At 36.6% G+C, this 19,830-nt stretch overlaps 1 protein-coding gene across 1 annotated transcript in view; it reads right to left on the bottom strand.

Annotated features, from left to right (window-relative positions):
- LRBA (LPS responsive beige-like anchor protein) overlaps window positions 1-19,830 on the bottom strand; it is a 366,680-nt gene that overhangs the window by 119,118 nt on the left and 227,732 nt on the right. The window contains 2 exon segments of the mRNA XM_031066497.1: window positions 1,002-1,104; window positions 2,089-2,206. Coding sequence (XP_030922357.1) covers window positions 1,002-1,104; window positions 2,089-2,206 — 221 coding nt within the window.

Here is a 19,830-nt window from a genome sequence, read left to right as displayed (position 1 = left end):
GCATCTGACAGCTGGATATGTCAAGATTTGAAAACTTTCCAACAGAAATCTTTACAGCTGTGCAAATTCAGCTGCTCCATGATGGCTTGATGTATTACAGAAATATTTTACTGGAGATTTAGAGATGGACTATCATTAAATAAGAAAATTACAATACTTTCAGAATTTCACATAAGAATCAAGTCATCTTTAAGGAGAGGTTTTTTAAATCCCTCAAGAACAAAGGAAAACAATGATAAGATGATAGAATTTCATTATGAAGTCCATCCTCTTGAGGTTTAAATTCTGGGCAGTGTTGTGGAGTTAGTCATAAATAACTCAAACTTTTAGAATTTGATGCCAGATTTCCTATTGTTTGTGAAAGAAGACTGTAAAGTCATTCCTTGGAGTGATAAATCAAACAGAGAAGAGTTTATCATAAAATTCCCAAGACTGTTTTGTTCATAACAAAAACATCTGTAAATACCAAACCCACATCACTTAGGGAGGAAAAAAAATACATATGTAGTTTTAGTTAAAAAAAACTTTACAGGTATTGGTAAACCATTCAAGGAAACTGTAACTGTTTTTTTTTTTTTAATAACCTACATTATGTTGCAAACAAATTGATCAGTACAAATGGATGTGAAATATTGAGCAAATGTGTCTTCAATGTACATTTAAAACTTTTCACACATAATTTGTTTCTGTAAATAGAAATCCTGATGTTCTTACAGAGTGACTATAGGAGCAATCCAAGAGATTTTTTTTCTGGACTCTATAAAAAAACTGCAAAACACAACAGAAAACATCCCAAACTATTTTAATTCCATTTCTATGTACAGAAATTGATTAAAAATAAAAAATTAAAGTAACAACTATCAAGATACTCCCCAAGGGTCTCCTGCTCCATGTTCTGTAAACGAGTAGGTGTAAATGCTTCAAACCATGTGGGCTGGATCGATGAAAATAAAAACAACTCTTAGAACTGACAGATAAAATTAACTCTTATTGTAAAATACCTGGTCTGGGGTAATCCAAAGATGGTACCAATACCAACCCGAGGTAGACAGTTAACCACTTTCTTTACTGTTGCTTGGTCAGGGAAGTTGAACATGACACCCACTGTGAGTACAAGAGTTGAAAGACAGCATGACTTTACATATTTCAGGCTTTCTCAACCAACACAATGCAACCCTAATCTCAGGTGCTCAACAGATCAGGCAAGTTTCCTTCAGGTTGCTGTAGATATATTTCTGTTAAATTTACAGAACTCCTTTTATATATCACTAACAGGAATTTCAACAGAAGTTGTCACTGTTGCACATCTTACAAGGTCTCCATTTTTTTTCCTCTATGAATAGAAATTAAACTTATATGCACAGATTGACTGACTAGAACAAATTTAAAAATGTATGTATTAACTGGTTCACACATTTACTAATTTACTTTCTAGATATTTTCTAGAAATAGTGTTCAAAATACTATCTTCCTATTTTGTCTGAGACACGTGAATGACACTTCTGAAACAGCAACCTAAAAATCTGAATAACAATCTAATTATGGTATCACCAGTGGCCATTTATGACTTCAGAGAGTACAACAAGTGTTGATGCATATGATTAATATTCTGTTGGACAATACCATTACCAAAACAATGTTCTACATTTTAAATAAAGCATGAAGGCATAGCAGTCCCTGGTCTAATCCAGTAGTGAAATTCTTTCATTCAGTTGTTCTTGGTGTGTATAACTAACAACTATCAGCTCTCCAAGGGGACACAAAAATCCTTCATGCATAACAAATCAGAGGTAGGACTGTCTTGAGCAGGAGTCCTCAGAGAATGCCAAATAAATACGTGGATATAAATGGAAGTGAGGCATTGATAATGCACAGTTTTCATGGTTTATCATAATTTATCATTGAAAAAAGAATTGGAAGGAGAAACCAAATTACAAAAAAATACTAACTTAAATACTGATACATTTAATACAAGCCTCTCCTCTATCTACACAAATCCATGCCAAAGCAGACATGGCTAAACATCCAAGGAGAATGCACATGTCCCCACATCCTTGGGGACCTGTCATTTAGTTAAGCTCACTGTACCTCTATTTGCCATGAATATTTCCAGTGCTGTATTTTGCAAGAGGTAACGTCGGGAAAAGATAGACCGAATCTCTGAGAAGAGCCATTTTCCATGGAGTCCTTCTGTATATGCCAGAATCTAGGAGAAACAGACAGAAAGGATGTTTTAAATATGTTAGCTGGACAGGTAATACCTTGCAAAAGAGGAACTCTTTGACCCACAAACATGGATTCTACCAATAAACATGGATTCTACCAATAAAATTAATTCAGATTGTAAAATACCTGGTCTGGGATAATCCAAAGATGGTACCAATACCAACCCAAGGTAGACAGTTAAAATCTAAACATGGATTCTAGCATTTACATGCAAAACCTGCAGCAAAATTAAAATATGCTCGAACTTCAAATCATGTTATGAATCTCTAATACATTTTCTTGTACTCCTGAATTCAATTATTCATGCTAAATATTTTAAACATTTGCTTGCAGTTATTCCTTTAAATACAACTGTCTATTTTTCATAACATTTTCAGAGTTTCAAAAACATTATTAAATGTTCAGCATTTCAGCAAAGCATAAAACTGTATTCAGGAATGCATTTCTAGTAGCATTAGATGTATCTGCACACCCTTCAGCATTGTAATAACAGGCCTGTAACAAATAAGCAAGAAAAAAATGTCTTTGAAGAAAAAAAATGTTCCTTAGGTTTATCGTTAAGGCAGCGTTCATTAATTCTAGAACTAGAAAGGTTGGCTGTATAAGAGGTTAAGTATCATTTTGTCAGCTAAGGTTAAACACAAACCTGCAAATGAACTCAGCATAATCTCTCTATGGAGTAAGCGGTTGTCAAAGTAACTTGTTACAATTCCTGTCATCCCATCTGACAGACACAGATGCTTAGTCTGCCTTCACAATTCAAACTAATTCCATTTTCAGTCCTCAGCCACTTTGTTTCTTTGTTGCTTCACTTTTTCCTTTCCGTTTCAAAGCTTAATTATGTAAGTGTTAAAGGACATAGAGACTGGACACTTCTCTACCTCAGATTAACAAACTATAGGAGAAGGAAAATCTGAGATTTGTCAATTTTAGCAAACACAAAAGCACTTAATAGACAACCATCACAGAAAATGAGATTCATATGCAATCCTTGTTAACATCATTCTTACCACAATTTCACTTGAGCAATAAACACATTGTGTACAAAAATGAAAAAGTGAAATTCAAGTCTTTAACATAACAAAGACTGTTAATTAAGCCAATAATTTTTTTACAGGTTTTTAACAAAGGAGGATTTTGCCTTGCATGTAGCATATATTGACAAATAAAACCTGCACTTTTGTAGCACAGAGAGCAGATGCACCATTATAAAAGCACTACACAATACAGCATAAAATATTGTACCAGTTTTGTGAATTAAAAGCAAACAAGACTGGAAACCAAAAGCTGATAGCACAGATCAGAACATACAAAGCAAATCATCTTCACCTCAGTACAAGTGCCAACTTCTCTCCCAGCAAACACACACACACACACACACACACACATAGAAAGAGAAGGAAAAAAACTACATAATTCTTCCAGTACAAAATTCTAGAACTGTAATGAAGGGACCAGAGATTGTCAATGGTTGCTAAACATTTCTGGAACTGGGGAACTAACAGACTTGGGCCACACTTACACTTCCCATAGTACACCCATATCCCATCCACACTAATTGGCAGATTTGTATAATTCTGTGGTGCTATTCAGAACCACCATGCTTGGTTTTTGTCACATGCATATAAATATCCTCTAAGAATACAACATCAAAAGAGGCAACAAAAGAGACAAAGTTGCAGTGCTCATCACAGAAATCTCTTGGTACTTTTTGATGATATTCATCCATCTTGTGATCCTGAAATTGGAGCTTCTAATTGTAATGCTTGATTTTTTTTGAGACAGACAGCAATGTGGTAACCTCCAATTTTCTGCAACAACTAAAATCCAACAGCCTGTTTGTCCCCATTGGTCTATGCATGGCAAATTCAAACATTTACTATGTGGATAGTGTAAGTAAAAGCAGCACTCTAAATAATTATTTCTTTTACCCTGTGAAGTGAGCATTTTCTGTGAGACTGCCAACCCCACATGAGGCCCAGAGCTTGCTGCCTGCAGCCTCCTTAAAACTGGAAGGAAAAGCACCAGCCTGAAAAGAGCAGAGCTGGCTTGCATTGTGCACCTTGTAGAGCCAACCAAGTAGGTGAGGTAACTGAATTCAGAGGGAGAGGATTTACAGCAGGAACTGGACCTGCCCCAGAAACACTACAGTCACTGCTGTAAGCACCTCTGAAGCACTCATTAACAAAACTGATCAGGAGACACAAGCAGCTGAGGCCGGGCTGAGCAGGGCCTTCATTCCGGGCTGGAGCAGCCCCTGCCTGCTCTGCGGCCTCACTTCAAAGTCTCTGGAGTTCAATTAAAACTGGATTAGGTTGGAGCAGCCCTTCTGTGGGACACTGTGCTCTCTGGAACTCCGGGTGCACTGACAGCACCCTAGCCAGGGCTCTAGCCCGCCAGTGAACCAGCTGCCATGGCAACGCAGCGCTGCCCCGCTCATCACTCCCTCCACCTAGAGCGGATGAAAGGTCCAGGAGACAAACACATTTCTTTCATGTCTATGGCAAAGTGCTCCTCATGAAAATCCAGCACAGCCTTTCACTACCTAGAAAATATTATTAGAAACTGCTAGCTGTAGAAACTGGCTCATTCTTCAAATAAAATTCAGCATTTTTATTCTGGCAAACAAAAATTATTGTTTTAATCACTTCTGACATAGTTTCAAGAACTATTTTTGCATTTGCCTGTTTTCACCCATAAGCCACAAAACACACAGCTCCACTTCAGAATTTAAGAATAGCTATCTTTTTCATACCATCGTACAATATTTTGAGATTAAAACCAACTCATTTCTGCCTTTTGTTACCACCAGTTTTGAAACAAGTTGTGGAGCACAGACTAATGAGAGTGTACAATCTAATTTAATTTGCAGAAATAGTACTGCCTTCCCCACATGAGAAAGTATTTACAGAATTTCAGTTGATTCAACACATATTAAATTGAAGTTCAATCTACTGCACATTTCATTTGTTTCTAAAGATACAGCACCTTACAGGAGAAAAGACAATTTATACTGTTTACCATTTCATTTAAAAACACATAAAGTAATGAGGCAACTGTAAAGTTCCACAGTTTCAAAAATCTCATCGAACTGTTCTGTAATTAGACTTTGACAACACCAGATGAAGCAGCATCATGACAACATTACTAAAAATACAAAATTACTTTCCCCTTTGAATGAAGTCCCTTCTTTTACTTCAAGGATTAGAAATGAAGGTCTAAACCTGTACTAGTCACTGTACTCATGCTGATGGCCCCAACACTGCACAGCTGTCAGAAATTCCCTAAGAAATTAGTGAGTAAAGAACAGCCAGATTCAAATTCTACTTGGAGGAGACTCTGAAATCAGAGTAGCATGAAAACTCAGGTAGACCAGTGCTGACCACAAATTAAGATCATACATAAGTAAGTGTTCACGATTTACAGTGATACATCTGCTAATTTCACAACAAAACAAAAAAAAGCTCATTTAATTGGAAGCTATTCTGTGGTTTTTCAGTCTTTAATACAAATGCCCCATTCTACCTTTTCTTCAAAACCCTCCTTGAATGTTTATCATAAACAATGTCTATTGTAAAATACTTCATGCAATAGTTGAAAAACCACCCCCATCACTGCAGCTGCCTCCTGACTTAGAAAAGTAATATTTTACTGAAGACTAAATGAACATTTTGCTTTACTTGTTAAGCAAGCCAATCAGCTATCGTATATTTTATTTTATTTTAGAGAAAAGTACTATTGATCTTGAAAATGTGAATAGGCTAGAAGTAATTAAGTCTGTAAATGGTTATAGAACTGAAACAGTAATTGAATAATTATATTACTTTAATATGCCAGCCAACTTAACTGCCATGAGTAAAAGAAAAGCTAAATAGCTTATTTAAAAAGCTGATGCACATTTGCCTAATTTTAAATAAGTTATAATGCAAAACAAAGAAAAAAAACCAACAAAGCACTGAATAAAAATATAGAGTATTTAACTTACATTCTAATTTGATTACAGTTGAGAGAAAATTTATAAATACATTCTAGCAACATTCCAGGTTATTTGGAGTTGTTTTTAGTCAGGAAGGCAAAATTACAGCTCTCAGAGGCTACAAAATCTGACACTCAGCTTACAAGAAACCTGGATTTCTACCTTAACCTCAGCCTTGCATCTGAAGACCCTAGGATTCTACTGTCCAGGTATTATTTAGTTCCTGGCTGCAGGATTCACAGTGAAAGAGTCTGACTCTGCTCTTTGTTTAATTACGTCTAAGTACAACTGAATTAACAGGGAATTAGATCAGACTATTAATAATCTTAAACATCAACATGCTCTTCAATAAATCAGAGTTGTTCATTGGTTTATTTTAGATTTCTCAAAGAAACAGCAAACAAGATGCTTGCTTTAAGTCTCAGATATTTACAAAATCAGCCACTAAAATCCACAGGCAGTGAGCAGCAGCCTCCCAACCAGTCCCCCTGTGAGCATGCACAGTCTGTTACACAACCCTGTTCAGCATTTTCATGGGTGACAAACTCAATTAAACATATTCATTACTTTAATGTTCCACTAGACAGTTTTACCCGGCATAAAAAAATAAAATAAATAAATAAATACTCAGTGACCTTTGTATTGATCAGAGCAAAATGGCTTATGCCTGGGTGTGGGTGGTGAAGGGATTGGGGAGGGGGGTGGTAAAGGACTCTTATGTTTTCTCTTCCAATTACTGAAGGAGATGATAAAACCACAGCAAATGATGTATCAGCTCATTTTATCTTATCGCTTTGGGGCTAGGTGACAATGAAGTTCATATTTCACTGGTTCCCATTGAAGATTGTGAAAATTACTTGCCCTTATGACCTGAAATTTCACTGGAAGACAGAAATTTCTCTTCTGCAAAGTAATGCAATTTTTCAGATGTCAACCTTTAGCCCAGCTTTAAAAATTAATTTCATTTATATTAACCAATGATATTGATATTTTCACAGAATGCTCTTTGATACATGAACCACCGACTAGCAAATTGATGTGCTCGAGAAGGATAGAATTATTTTCTCTGAAGCTGCTGGGGACAGACAGATTTACCACAAACTGAAATTCCCATTTCACATTATGCTGTTTATATTAGCCTAAAATACCTTAAGGCTTCAGGACCTGTAAATAGTTTAATCTTTTGTTAGGATTTAGTTCTGTTTCTAGACCCATTCAGTTTTGGAATAATTTCTCTCTACACAATGAAAAAAGAAACACCATGTGCTTGGAAATAAGAGGAATAATAAGAATAAAGTCTGTCACAGACCACAGATCAGTACATATATGATAGCATGAAAAATGCTTCCCAGATTATTAAAACAAAGGAATGCACAACTATATATTCTCCCTTTATCCTGTCACTTAAGCTGTATTTCAGTGTGAAAAAATCTGTGTGCAATCTAAATTTTCTGAAAGGGGTTTTCTACTAACTTTCTTCCTGATAATCCCAATCTAACTTGGAAATAAAATTACTGAGGGAGCCTGTATTTCAGAACTTTTCTGATTTGACTATGTGGTTCTAAACACCTCACATGTATGTGCGAACAATGTTAGCAAATTTAGTACCAACTCTCTTACTTCCTTCAACTGGGTCTCTTTTTTTTTTCCTTCTGATTAACGCTGCTGGGTTTTAGAGAGCAGGAATTCATTACCACTATCAGAAAACATTTAATTAACCCAAAGAACAGGAATTTCTGATTGCTAAAGACAATTATGCAAGGTAAATTATGCAGCCTCAGATAGTGGAAGTTTAAAAAGAAGAAAATTAATACAAGTTAGGGCGACTGTCCAAGCCCTGCAAGGTTCAGGACATGAAGTTATTACTTTCTTTGCAAAACACGACAGCAGGCTTATTTAGGATAAAAAAGGAGCCAGAATTGCAAAAATTCACAGATTCTTGTAGGAGTTGACTGATATCTTGATTTAGTTACATTCTGATTTAAGAGCTAGTTGGATCTGCTCCTCAAGAGGTAGATACAAAAGGCTCATACAGATGTTTACCTCACCTGGAGAAGAGCAACATTTTTCCTCTCCCAGGGTTACCTGTTTATGCTATTTGCTACAGCACTGATGTTCATACATATACAGACTTCATATACCTGGTATGTAAAATGATGCAGACAACAAGCCATAACCAAGAATCTTTAAATCATTTAGAAATAACTCAACCTAGTCTTTTTGGACTGCATTAAATCATGCAACTTCAGGATTTCATGTGTCAATGAATTCCATCTGTTAAACAGACACAGTGCAAATACTAAAAAAGCTTGTTTTGATTTCATATTTTATACATTGAAAAAAATGACATTACCTGCAAAAGCTCAAGAAGAGAGCTTAAGCATCAGTGAGCAGAATTCCATGAAGTGATTTCTCACTGTGTAGAAGCTGTCAAAAGAAGCTGATGATATTAAATAGTGGAATTTGCATCAAAAATGCTGAAATTATGTATTATCAGTATTAAGACTTTGTAGCAATGAATGGTGCAGTGGTGCATTCCATATCATTACCCTGTGATACACAATTTTGAAAAACTAGCTGGGAAAAATCCCTTTGCCATCATTTTATCTATCCAGCTGAGAAGCAGGTGTCTAAATGGTTCAAAAAGTCCTTCACAGCTCTCCTATTTTGGTGCATAACTTTGTATCACCACAACTGTTGCTACCTTGTTAGTTAGCTCACCTTCAAGTTTATTAATGTAGAAAACTAAAAGACAAAGAACAGGAAGCTTTAGATGTTCCAAATTGTCACTCTGCAAAAACTGAACAATTAATTAGCTTTCCCATCTCCTTGTGAGCTAACAAAAAAAGGAAATACAAATTCAGATTGAATTCATTATGGAAATGTTTTATTATTGAAAAGGAGGTTATAAAATAAGAAATCTTTTAAATCTTAACCTCAAAAGCTTTTAGCACACTCCCCAGAATCAGGTATTCCCAATTAAAAAAAAAAAAGTATGTTTTCAAGGTGATATGACCATGATCCATATTTTGAAAATATAAATTGTACAGAAAGTTTCCTAGTAGAAGTAAGACAACACAGGACTGGTGACTCAAAACCATGTGATGAGGTTGTAACATTACTGCAATTTAAAAGAAGGATTTCACAACAAGCCCTAAAAACCTTTCCCTTGTTCAAAGATAGAAGTGCCAGAAAAATAGTTAAAAGGAATCAAGGAGAGATTTTTTTATATATGTGTAATGACAAAAAGGTTGTAGATTTGGGTTTTTCTTAAGTTTAAAGTTTTTTGGAGTTTAAAGTCTGGTTGATCTCTCTCCTTTTATAAAATTCCTAGTGCAGAAAAGTCCTGGAGGATAGTCCTTATCAGACTATTGGTGGATCTTTAACAAGTACAGAGTCTAAAAATTAGGAAAATTGCCAGACTCACAGTAGCTCATATCCACAGCAGTATTACTTACTATGTATGGTGAAATGTAAGAAAAAGGAGCAAGCGTCTTAAAGGCACAGCACAGAAAACAATGCAGAAGCCATCTTTGTTTTGCTGTCTCTTAAAGATACTTAGACATTGAAATTTTTTTTTTAAATCATAGATTATCCTGAGTTGGAGGAGACCCACAAGAACCACTGAAATCCAATTCCCAGCCCTGCACAAGACATGCCCAAGAGTCACACCCTGTGCCCAAAAGTGTTGTCCAAACATTTCTTGAGTTCTGTCAGACTGGTACTGTGATCACTGGCCTGGGGAGCCTCTCTTTTAGAAAAAATAAGGCTCATGTTTGCTATAAATGTCTCTTCAAATTTGTATTTGGAACAGCAAATGAGAATAGTCATGTCAGATTTCCACTGGTGCCCTGCCCCTGCCTATTTCACTACTTTCAGGATATGACTTCTCCCATGGGCTGCTTCTCCGTGTATCCAGCAAAGGCCTCTCCAGTCAGAACATGTGCAAGTGGAAGCAGCAACTACAACCAAGAAGGAACCACTACACCTGCAGCACTGGCAGCTGTCCAGTGTCTGCTGTTTCCATTTGATCCTGCAGAAGGAGGAGCAGAAAGCAAATGGGCAATGAAAAAATAAGTTTCAACGCCAAAAAATGATTTTTTTTTTAAATCAGTGACCTGTAAGCTGACCTTCATATCCCTTCATCAGAAACAAAACAAAAACAAAAACTCCCCCACACATCTGGCAGGAAGCTAGAATACCAGTCATCAAGAAACACTGCATCTGATCAGCTCATTAATGGGAAGCAAGCCCATACATGGAAGAACAGATGTGCCTCTTGAAAGCAAGGAGAAAAGTCAGACTCCAAAGCTGCCAAGCCAGCCACTCACATTAGAAGATTCTGCACTGGGTTTCAGGAGAGATGTGGCACACAAAGTGCCCCTTGCAAGGGGGGTATGGATGCAAAAATGGCTCAATGCCACCTTTGTGCTGCAGAGACTCTCAAGTGCTGCAGGAACCAAATCCCCTTCAAATAAAATGGGGCAGCTGTAGGGGCCGATGTGGCTTTGCCTCATTTGGGATGCCCAGGACTGTATATAATGCTGAACAGATTTTCCCTCTTGCCCTCAGAATCTGGGAAAGAAGATAGCGCAGAACTGCTATAAAACCCTTCACTGCCCAAGTCCTTCTCCACTCACTGTAAGTTCATTTACTGTAAACCATAGCCAAATGACAACAAAATCAAGGAAATGTTCTTAGTTATCAAAGCACATGTCTCCTATGTGCTCCTTTTTATAACAAAGTCCCACATGAGTATACTTCATATTTTGTGTCTGTATTCTTACATTTGTCTTATATTCCTGTAAAAGTAGATTAATTTCTCAGAACTGATTGAAATCAATCACGGACCAAGGTTTTGTTATGACCTGTGACTGCAAGGAAAAACCCTTTAAGATCACCCATAAAAATAATGTGTCCGATTAAAACTTACCCCATGTTTTTAAAGGAAAAAAAAAAGCCATGTGAAGAGGAGGTTTTATACAACAACTGCTGATATTCATCTTAGTACATGCTAAACTAAAGTAATATAAATTCAGATTTAAAGCATTCCTACAAGAAGAGACCCTTTCCTAAGATTAATTAAGCCAGGGGCACAACTAATGTGAGGTCTACAACGACATCTATGATTCTGGGGTAACAGAACAAGAATATAACCCTTATTTCAGCTTAAAAATGCAATAGAAAATTAAACTGCATTTCTAGTCCAAATGATTGATAAGAAAGGCTTGAAAATGTGATTCAAGTGTAACAGATACACAGACAGCAGTCTGGGGATAGCTGAACAATTGATCCAACAATATGATTTGCCTAGCCATTCCCCCTGGGGTATTAAATCTAAAACTTGTTACTCCTGAGGGCCCAATAAAAAATAAGTCTATCAAAGAATTCTGCAGGTGACAGGAGGAGAGAGGGCAGTAAGTCTATGCAAAAATATTAGCTCTTGTGAAGAATTTTAATCTGGGCTGTGTTATGCATTTATCTTTCAAACCCATGATGCTGTTTTGCAAAACTGAAAGTTTTCCGAAAAGCCAGAAAAAGTCAAGTCTAATGTGGGAGTATTGACAAAGCTCCAGTTTCCAGCCAGTACCACCAGTGTTTCATAAATGCTGAAGCCAACAGGGAAAAGTATTTTCAACTGCTTCTCTTTAGAAAATCCTAACCCCATAGCAATATCCTATCCATCCTGACCTAAGTGCTGCCAAGAACTAAGTTCCTTGCAAAAATACAGCAATTTATCCTGCTTGTGCATGTTTCATTTACAAAACTAAATTAAGGCAGCCTTTTAATAGGCAATTTTTTCAAATAAATTTACCACATTTGAAAGAATGTGGGAGCCCTTCTTAATTATTTTTTCAAGTAGGGAAAAGACCTTAACTGGATAGCAGCTCCCCTCCTAGTCAAGTCCACATTTTGAAAAAGGTGCATGTTTTTTCACAAGGAGCAGAAAAGTAAAGGCATTAGAAAATTTGATTTTCCAGTGGTGTCTGCAGCTCTTAAGTGATTTTTGGTGTGGAACTCAATGTTCTTCTATTCTTAAAAAAAATATATTTTAAGGCAGTAGCTCTACCTTTAGGGTTTTCTCTAGCTGAAGTACTTACAAGTAAAACACCTGTAATCAATTCTTCCCATAACACATTAACATTATAGATATTCAAGTGGGTAACAATTTTAAGATATGTGTTAGAGAAAAGAAGATTGGAGATCTGAAGTATAAAATATCTCATCTACAAAGAGGAACACATTTACAGCTAGAAACTTTAGCAGATTTATCACTACAAGATAATCAATTTTCTATTTGAGGAGTTGGAAGTTGAAATCTTGTAGAGTTTCATGTTTGAGAACTTATTATAGGGCAAGGAAAGCATTTCTCACTCTTCCTTGAGCACATGAAAACCAGTGACTGAAATGCTGAAATGATTTGGATGCAAAACTTGAGGCAGCAGTACAGACTAAAAATAACTCATCCAGACACATCTAGGAGTGTTCCACCAGTGAAGAACTGATAAACTGATCAATAAAACATCCTTCCTTGCTTAACCCCCTTTCATAACCATATAGGGGATTTTAATATGAATTTTAAATTTAACAAAAGACTTAACAACTTTAATTTGTTACATTAATTGTTGAAGCTTCAAACATACAGTAGTAATTGAACCTAACAAAAAATAACTGAAATTGGCAAGTATCTGCTTCTTAGCATTGCACCCAAACAAAATGTCGGTGTTGATAAAATCCACTTTTAAAATCCTTGCAAATCTTAAGTACTGTCATCTCATCACCCTGTTGGAGTTTGATTGATTACGCCTTTTCCTTATGTTCATTAATCTCATCACCTTATCTTTTACACCACTTCATTTTAGCAGAAAGGCAATAATAAAACCCTCATCCATTATCCTTTTACACATCTAGTCAAGCGGAAATGGTTAATAACATGCTACAAATTGAACTTCAATCACCTCATTTTCTCCTTTGTCGAATGCACATTAAAGTATATTCCAAAAGTGCAATTTGTTTTACAGGGGAATTTGTGTTATATTGCTACAGACAACTAAAATTAAGTGTTTCTCAGTTTGGTTATTAAATATATCCAACTGTCCTTTTATCTCTGATACTAAAACATTAACTCATTTTATTAGGGTGTAATAATACAAGAGCCTTATCTCCCAGAACACAGGGACATCTAGTCTGCCTAATAGTAAGTGTTATACAATGGGTCATTTATCTTTTTCTTTTTTTAAAAATATGCTTCTGATAGTTTATGAATTGGTATATTATTGCAGATGAAATGGCTCTCCATTTAAGAAAAGTTAATTTGTTTACATGCAGGCTTATCTTCGAATGCAAGCCCTATTAGAGAAACGGTCTGTAGCTGTCAGAGCAAGTGAAGGAGGAAAAGAGGTGGATGTAGAAAAATTCAGAGCCCAGTAATTCAACTCTGATCACCAGCCTCCTGTTTGAATATTATCTGTGTTCCATATGCACTTTGCAAATATTCTATGATATGATTCCACAGAATTGGAATAGAAGTCAAAGAACTTGTTTCTGTAAATTCTCTCCATCACTCCAAATACAGGCATATATTAGTAAACTAAAATAAATGACATTTCTAAAAGAGCCCATCTAGTATAAAGAAGTTCCCACATATGATGCATTTGGAGCTGTTTCCTCCCAAAAAATATAAAAGAGTGGGCGAAATTTTAGCTCTATTAATTCAGTGACAGTAATCTCTTTTACAGAAAGGATGCAAGACCTCCTGCACTTTGTTCACCTTCTCAATGAAACAAGACTGGTCTGACTGACTCAGTAAAACTGCATATACAAATAAATAAATACAACAACAAATATTGTGCAATTGTTACAATGACAGGGTATTTTCCCATGCTTGATCTCATTTCAATTCTACAGAAATTTATTATTAACTTATTATTAAGGATAATAATAATAATAATAATAAATAATCATTATTATTATTTATTATTAACCTTACAAGAAACCTAAGAACATCATCAATCCTAACTTCAGGACAAGACGACTGAACAGGGGAAACAGTATTTTTTTATTATCAAAAAGCTCACTTAGTTACTTACAGTTACAGTGTTAGAGCATATACATAAATGCACACTTATGATTATTAAAAATGAAGTAACAACTACACCTTAGTCTAAAGCAAAGCTCTAGTTAACTTATAGTAAATTGAAAAAACACTTTTACAGTTCCCTCAATGGCCTACCTTTTTTCCCAACTCTCCTTTCCATTAAAAATTTGCCTTATTTCCCAAACAATTCCAATCCTATTTCCTCTCTCCTGCTCTACCACCTTCCATTCAAGCTGCAGTTTCACAAGGATTTTTGCAGGTGACTGCCCTGCAAACGTTGCACCTCATCGATCCCCAGTCACTTCCTGCTGCTTCCCCAATCCCTCCTTTCTCCAAGGACTATGTTTGAGGGTAAAGCTGGAGTTCAACAGGTATTCAGATATTCTCCCTAGGGCAGGGAGAAGGACAATAACAAAGGAGATGGAACGGTTCTAGTCTGACTCACTACCATAGATAGTTGCTAGTTTCATTGAAATTTTGCAAGTTTCTTCTTTCATCTTTGAAAGCATTTTGGGTTTTATTTTCTTGTAGTTTTGCCAACATGTAGCCAACTGTTGCTTCTGGCCCTGCATTTAGAGAGAAAGATTTCTGGCCTGTGTTTGCAAACTGTGGTTCTCCAATAATGCCACAGCCCAGGAGGAGGCTTGTTTTGCACCTCAGAAATACAAAAAGCATTCTGCTTCACCACAGCACAGGGAATCTTTGTGCTGCACATTCAGCCCTAGAATTGCAAATGCAATTCTCACCAAAAAAAATTATTTGGCTGGTCAAGAACTCAGGCTTCTTCATCTTCAGAACATTTGAAATACTCCACTGTTTCTTGAGCTATCCCAAACTGAATTTGATCTCGACTCAAAATTGCACATGAGTTAATATGCTTGCCATCCACTCAAATTCAGAGTCACTGAATTCAAACAAAATATTTTATTATTTGTTAAACCCTGCATGCTTAAATTTTCTTCTCCAGTTTCACATACGACCACCAAAATAGTGGCTGGCATCCAAAACTGCACACAGTCAGCACCTTAAAATATTAGAGGCATATCAACATATCAAACTGTAAAAATACAAATTTCTACACTGTGAATACACAGAATTTGATATAAATCATTGACTGATTTCTTTTTTCCATTTTGATCATTTTTCCGAAACCTATCCTTCAGAAAAGTATTTTAAGTACCCCTGCTTAACAACATCTCCCTCTTCTGAATGTGTTAACTGAGGATGTTTTCTACTTCTTTCCCTTTTTTTACTTAATTTATATTTAACCAGATGACTGAGTGAGCTGTTTAGGTTCTTATGAGAAAGTCTAGTACCCAAGTGAAATAAATAGGGAATTGGAGCAGGCTGTAAACCTACCAAGCTCCTAAACTGCTGTCTGTAGTTGACTGACAGAGGTGCAAGTTTACACAATCTAAGTTCAACCCTTCAGCTGATGCTGCACTTCTGCAAAATGTAAATTACTGTTGCTGTAGTGCTCGAATGCAGCAGTTTATTGCAGAAACAAATGAACAACTGAATGCTAACAAAGTCAAGGAGAGTCTTGATTCCAGTCTCTAACCACCATTCCTGTACCACATAACATGTCACCATCCATAAGTAAATGAGTTAATCAAATTAATGAGGATTCAGACAAATCGGCTGCCTAATGAGCACTCAAACTGATGTGGCAAGGGTTATGCTCCAGTGCTGACAAAATCAGTTTGATGAAACTGTGACAAAAGCAGCAAAGCACTGTTCCTTCAGCACATTTTCCTGCATCTTATTAACATGAAATTATAATTGCTATTTGCAAACTGTATAGGGAGACCATTTATTGCAGAAGTCATGTAAACATATGCTTTATCTACTCCTCTCTCCAGCAAACCTGTGTATATTGTTGGAATTCAGGACAGTAATTATTCAGTTCTTTTTGAAAACAGCAATCAGATAGAGTTGTTTAAAGTAATTTAGATGGAATATGCCAAGAGAATTTCCAGAGACACTACATTGTATGATTTTACATTTTATAAACATGATATTTGGCAATAAATATAAAATAAAACAAACAAAATAAATCAAAACATTATGCAGCTTTGCAAACAGTTCAGAAAATTAACACTAGAATCTCTTGAAAAGCAAATTTTAAAAAATCTGGCTCCAATATGTAGATGAATGATAATGCTTGTATGATGATTTCCAAATTTCATAATGCTAAGAAGCAACAAACATAGACAGGCTAAAGGAAGAAATTAGCCTAACTAATATTTTAATTACTTTATCAAAATCCTTTAATCAGGACTCCTGTAAGACTTTTCTGACAGTACTAACTGGTTATGTCTAGGCTTAAACTGCAGGGCCAAGGACTGGAACACTAGACCTGAAAATACTGAAAAATGAAAAATCTGAAAGTAAAAAAAAAAAGCCATAATTTTTAAAATGTAAAAATTAACTCTTACTTTCCAAGTATTATCTGTCCAGAACACTTTCTCCAGAGGAGAAAAAAAATCTCTGCACCGTGTTGCTTAAATGCAAGACATACAACAACATAAAAGAAACATTTTTACATGTAATAGGCATAATTAAATTAGTTTTTAAATAGCACTGGTGCACCTGCAGCCATAGAGATCATACAACCCTTCACTAGGATTACAGGAAGGAAGTCCTGGATGCTATCACAGACTCAGTAAAAATTCAATATTTACACACTAATGCCATTCCTTTCTCAAGGGGGAAGCATCATACCAGTAATATCTGATCATTATCCTGTGAGCACTACAAGAAACGGGTTGGGAAGTGGTAGAAAACTCAACTTTTACCCAGGAACAGGGAATGGAGCAGCTTTAACATTTCAGTATTAAGTTAGAAGAAACAACTGACTTCTACATAAGGACACAACTTGAGATATCCATGAGCTTTTCTTCTCTGGAATAGGAATCCTTGGCTTTAGGATCTGTGTTTGAAAAGCAGTCCAGAGACAACGTATAAATGATGTTGTATCCAACATATACAGAAGGATGTCAAACTGCCAAAAGAGTAATTAGGATCATTCCCAAAACAACAAATACATGTGTGCATTTTTTACAAAACCCATGAAAATATTACATTAAAACAGCAGTAGAAATCAGTGGCAGTTGACAATAATACTCTATATATATATCTTACTCAATTTTAACACCAGACATTTTCTCCCCAAAGGACACTGTTCTTGATAACAAGATTATTTATCTTTGAAAGGGCTGAACTCTCCACTTTTGTGATTCTTGTCACAACACACTCCATTTAGGTTTCCAACCGATTTAAAGGATCTCAGTAAAAAGTTACCATTTGACTACGGGTGGAGTTTATGGCTATGGCTGCACAGCAGGCGGCAGCCACGAGAGTGGCTGAACTCTGTGGTCCTGCTGCCTTCTTGCTCCTGCCATTAATGTTCCTATGGGCACAGAGGCAGCTGGCTCAGGGAATCACCCTTGCAAAAATCCATGCAAGAAAAAGTCATTTCCTGTTAGGTCAGTTCCTTAACTTGAATCCTCAGTTAAATCTCAGAATGCCTTGGGCTGGAAAGCACCTTTATGGACACGGCAGTCAGTGCCATGCTCTAGTTGACAATGTGGTGATCAGTCAAAGGTTGGATTTGGTGATCTTGGAGGTTCCTTCCAACCTAAAATATTCTGTCATTTTGTGATTAAAGATCACCTGCATCTAACCCCACTGTTGGCAGGGATGCCATCCACTAGATCAGTTTGCTCAGGGCCCCATCCAGCCTTGCCTTGAACATCTCTAAGGATGGGCATCCACAACTTTTCTGGACAATGTATTCAAGTGCCTCACTATCGCCTGAGAAAAGACCTTTTTCCCAGCATCTAATCTATAGCTTTCCTCTTATCATTTTAAATTGGTCCTCATTCTCTCCTTCTCCCTCCTTTAAGCCCCCCTTAGGTGCAGGAAGGCTGCTCTAAAGTGTCCCTGGAACATTCTCTTCCCCAGGCCCAAATCTCAGCCTGTTTTCTTCCATCTCTCTGATGATTGTCACAGCCCTCCTCTGGACCTGCTCCCAAAGATTCACATCATTCCTGTGCTGAGGACTCTAGACCTGGACACAGTACTCCAAGTGAGGTCTCACAAGGGAACAGACAGGGAAAATCACTTCCCTCAACCTGCTGGTCACAAATTTTTTAATGCAGCCCAGGATGTTGGAAGAAAGGATTAAACAGCCCCAAAACAATTCGTGTCAGATCCCACTGGCATTAATGGGGTGGTGGAACCATCCTCTCAGTTTCAGGAACCACTGTGTGCTTTTGTGCCTCTGAAAATATCTTGTCATTGCCACTGCACAGGTGTTTTCCAGCACAGTTGCTCTTTGCCAGCTATAGGAATACACTGCAGAAGAAAACGCTCAGCCAGTTAGTTCTGCTTCACAATAATTCCCAAGAATCATCCAACTGCAAAGATTATAACTCTCTGGGATAAAAACACCGCAAATAAGACAAATTACAATATACTAAAATGTGTACTCCAATATAGCTGTGTTCTTCAGTGACAAAAAAGAATGTAAATGGCAAATCCAAGTGCCTTTGCAATGTCTTTCATAAAATGCTTACATCTAGCCAAGTAGGTAACTTCTCTCATACGAGAAGCAGAGAGCATCCATTATTTCATTCTAAGACATTCTTAGGTCCAAAGCTAAATTTTAACCAACAAATTTCATGTCATTTCTCTACCTTCAGAAGGAGATATGACTGTAATTTGCTGACAAGTTACAAATATTGCTAAAATCCTAGTTATTCAAATATTTTGGTTACACATCTCAGTAGACAGATTTTGTGAAGACAGTTAACTCGAATTACTCTTCAACATACTTAACTACTGTGATGCTTGGAAAAAAATTTTGTCTTGTGAAAAAACCAATTGAGACTGCTGGTCTAATTCCACAATATTAAAAGGAAGTATTCAAAACCAAAAGCACCAAAATTAAGCAAAAGCTAAATTAAAAAAAGTTACCTTCCTTCTCCTTCAAGGATATACTCTTAATGACATGGGTTTACTTCTCCCAATTAAGGGCTCTCAGTGAAAGATCTGTGAAGGCTCCTGCTTTATATACAATTAACAATCAAACTGTAACACAAATTACATGTCAGCCTTATCAGAGTTTACACATTGAACTCCTGTATCTGTTGCCAGCAGGCAGCCCTCTCTATCTGGGGAATAACACCATGAATTGGTTCAGTGTCTCAGCACAAAATGTCACCCCAAAAGGTGCTTTGCCATCCCTTCTGTGTCAGAAGCACATGGAGCTCCATCACATCATTTATTCCATGCAGCCTCTGAGCAGGTTTTGTGCTCACTACCCCGAAGGCCAGGCCAGTCTGCCTTTTCTGGGGACTCATCTCAGAGCAAACTTCCATGCTGTACCATCCCCACAAAGATGTGACCTAACAACTCTGTCTTTCTCATCTCTCCCTGTATTTAAAGATAATAATACATTATTCTTACCAAAATACTCAGTTGCAGATCTGCTTTAGCTATCCAAGGCTATCTTAATCACATTAGC

The sequence above is a fragment of the Geospiza fortis genome, unplaced genomic scaffold, assembly GCF_000277835.1.
Source record: "Geospiza fortis unplaced genomic scaffold, GeoFor_1.0 scaffold11, whole genome shotgun sequence".
NCBI classification, from domain to species: Eukaryota; Metazoa; Chordata; class Aves; order Passeriformes; family Thraupidae; genus Geospiza; species Geospiza fortis.
This window is presented reverse-complemented; position numbering and strand designations above follow the sequence as displayed.